Genomic DNA, 1,961 nt, shown 5'->3' with positions numbered 1-1,961 from the left:
AGCGACTCCATATTAAACCCTACGGATGGAGAATGGGATGGTGTTAAAGGGATAGTTCACCCAAAAATGTCCCTCATCCTCAAGTCATCCGAGGTGTGTGTGACATTCGTCTCTCAGACGGATAAAATCTGAGTTATATTACAAAAGTCCAGCCTAATCCAAGCATTATAATGTGATTTATAGTTGCTCTGTTTTTGAAGTCCATTAAAAGTGCATCTGTGCGTCATATAACTGCTCCAGCGGCTCTGGGGTGTTAATAAAGGCCTTCTGAAGCCAATCAACGCGTTTGTGGAAGAAAAATATCCATATTTAAAACTTTATCAAGTAAACTTTCTGCCTCCGCCTTCCCTGTTCAATTTATGGAAAAAGTGTTGAAAGATGGAAAGACTAAAGCTCAGCTCCGCTCGTCATGATGTCACACACACATCTGGAGTTTCACTTTCAACATTCAACACTTTTCCACAGAAGGCGGAGGCCGAAAGTTTACTTGATAAAGTTTTAAATATGGATATTTTTCCATTTTTTAGCTGCGCGGAGCAGTTATATGACGGACAGATATATTTTTATGGACTTCAAAAACAGAGCAACTATGAATCAAATTCTAACGCTTGGATTAGGCTGGACTTTTGTAATATAACTCAGATTTTATTCGTCTGAGAGAAGAATGTCACACACACCTCAGATGAGTTGAGGGAGAGGAAATCATGGGCTAATCTTCATTTTTGGGTGAACTATCGCTTTAAAGCTCATGTGCATGTAAAGGCAGGCGTCACAACACTTTTGCCGATATAGTGTATCTAACCATAATCATCCACTGCTGATAAAAGCTAGATGTTTTATTAACAGTGCCCATAAACATATCTAAAATGAAACTGAAACAAACAAATGTGCTCAGTCATTTATTTAGAGGACTTCACAAGCAAGTCAAACTCTCAAAAGAAAACCTTTAAATGGAAGTTCTTTACCAAAGGTTATAAATATTCCACAGTTTGATTTCATTTTTCTTGAGTCCTGAATGTGAACAGCAAACACACATAAAGGAGTAGGAAAACAGAAGGTGTGTGTTTTCATTAGTAATCTAAACATCTACACACAAATAATTCGCCTTTTGTATTGAAGATCTGACATATAAAATGAAAGAGTTGATGTGTGTAGAGTTAAAAAAAACATCCAAACAATGGGAAGTGTTGTGATGTGAAGCGACCCTGAGTTAGTGAGTGAGATGTGGAGCGTCACTCAGGACTGATCTCGGAGTAGAGGACGGTCTCCTCAGTGGCCGGCTCCTCCTCCAGCTGGGTCACTATGTAGTGTGTTCCCTCATCGTTGACGATCACCTGAGTGAGCCCCTCCTTCATCATCAGCTGACTGGCGGCGAACTGGAGCACCTCCTGCATCTGCTCGGATGTGTGCTGATTGGCCGAGCTCATGACCAGCTCCGCCCTCTCCTCAGCCGGACACGCCTTCAGCTGGTCGGACACTGTGGTGGTGGTGATCTCCCCCTCTCTAGCGCCGCCCTGCTGGCCGAGCTCCGTCACAGCGCAGAGGAGCGCGTCCAGGGCGGAGGAAGACTCGGACACCACCTCCTCCTGCTCCGCCCGGGGCTCTGCCGACTCCACCAGCACGTAGCGCGTGGTCTGGGCTCCGGCGGACACGTCCCGGCCCGAGATGAGCTGTCCGTCCTCAGTGAAGTGCAGGACTTCGGTCAGCTGGCTGGACATGGCCAGGGTCTGCAGGGTGGCAGCGGCGGACTCCTCCAGCGCCTGATCTATGCCCACCTCGCCCCCGCTGAAGCCCTGGATGATGATGACCTGCTGCAGCGCCTCTGAGCCCAGCTCGCCCTCCTCAGGGGCAAACGCCGCCTCGGCCTGGACGAAGGTCGCGCCCTGGCCCTTCAGGCGACACTCGAAGGACTTGGACACGATCCCTGTCACAGAGGAGAGAGCAGAAACACTCATGAGGTT

The 1,961-nt window shown here is 47.7% G+C and overlaps 1 protein-coding gene across 3 annotated transcripts in view; it reads right to left on the bottom strand.

Moving 5' to 3' along the window:
- Nucleotides 1-863: 863 nt before the first annotated feature.
- Nucleotides 864-1,961, bottom strand: part of znf407 (zinc finger protein 407) — a 34,110-nt gene continuing 33,012 nt past the window's right edge. For 2 of the 3 annotated variants that reach the window (XM_079838042.1, XM_079838041.1), the window contains exon 9: nt 864-1,924. In XM_079838042.1, the coding sequence (XP_079694168.1) occupies nt 1,233-1,924 (692 nt within the window). In that variant the 3' untranslated portion in view covers nt 864-1,232. The remainder of the gene's footprint in view (nt 1,925-1,961) is intronic. The other variant, XM_079838043.1, reaches the window with a different exon arrangement.

Source organism: Gobio gobio (assembly GCF_949357685.1).
Source record: "Gobio gobio genome assembly, chromosome: 15".
In the NCBI taxonomy this organism is placed as follows: domain Eukaryota; kingdom Metazoa; phylum Chordata; class Actinopteri; order Cypriniformes; family Gobionidae; genus Gobio; species Gobio gobio.
This window is presented reverse-complemented; position numbering and strand designations above follow the sequence as displayed.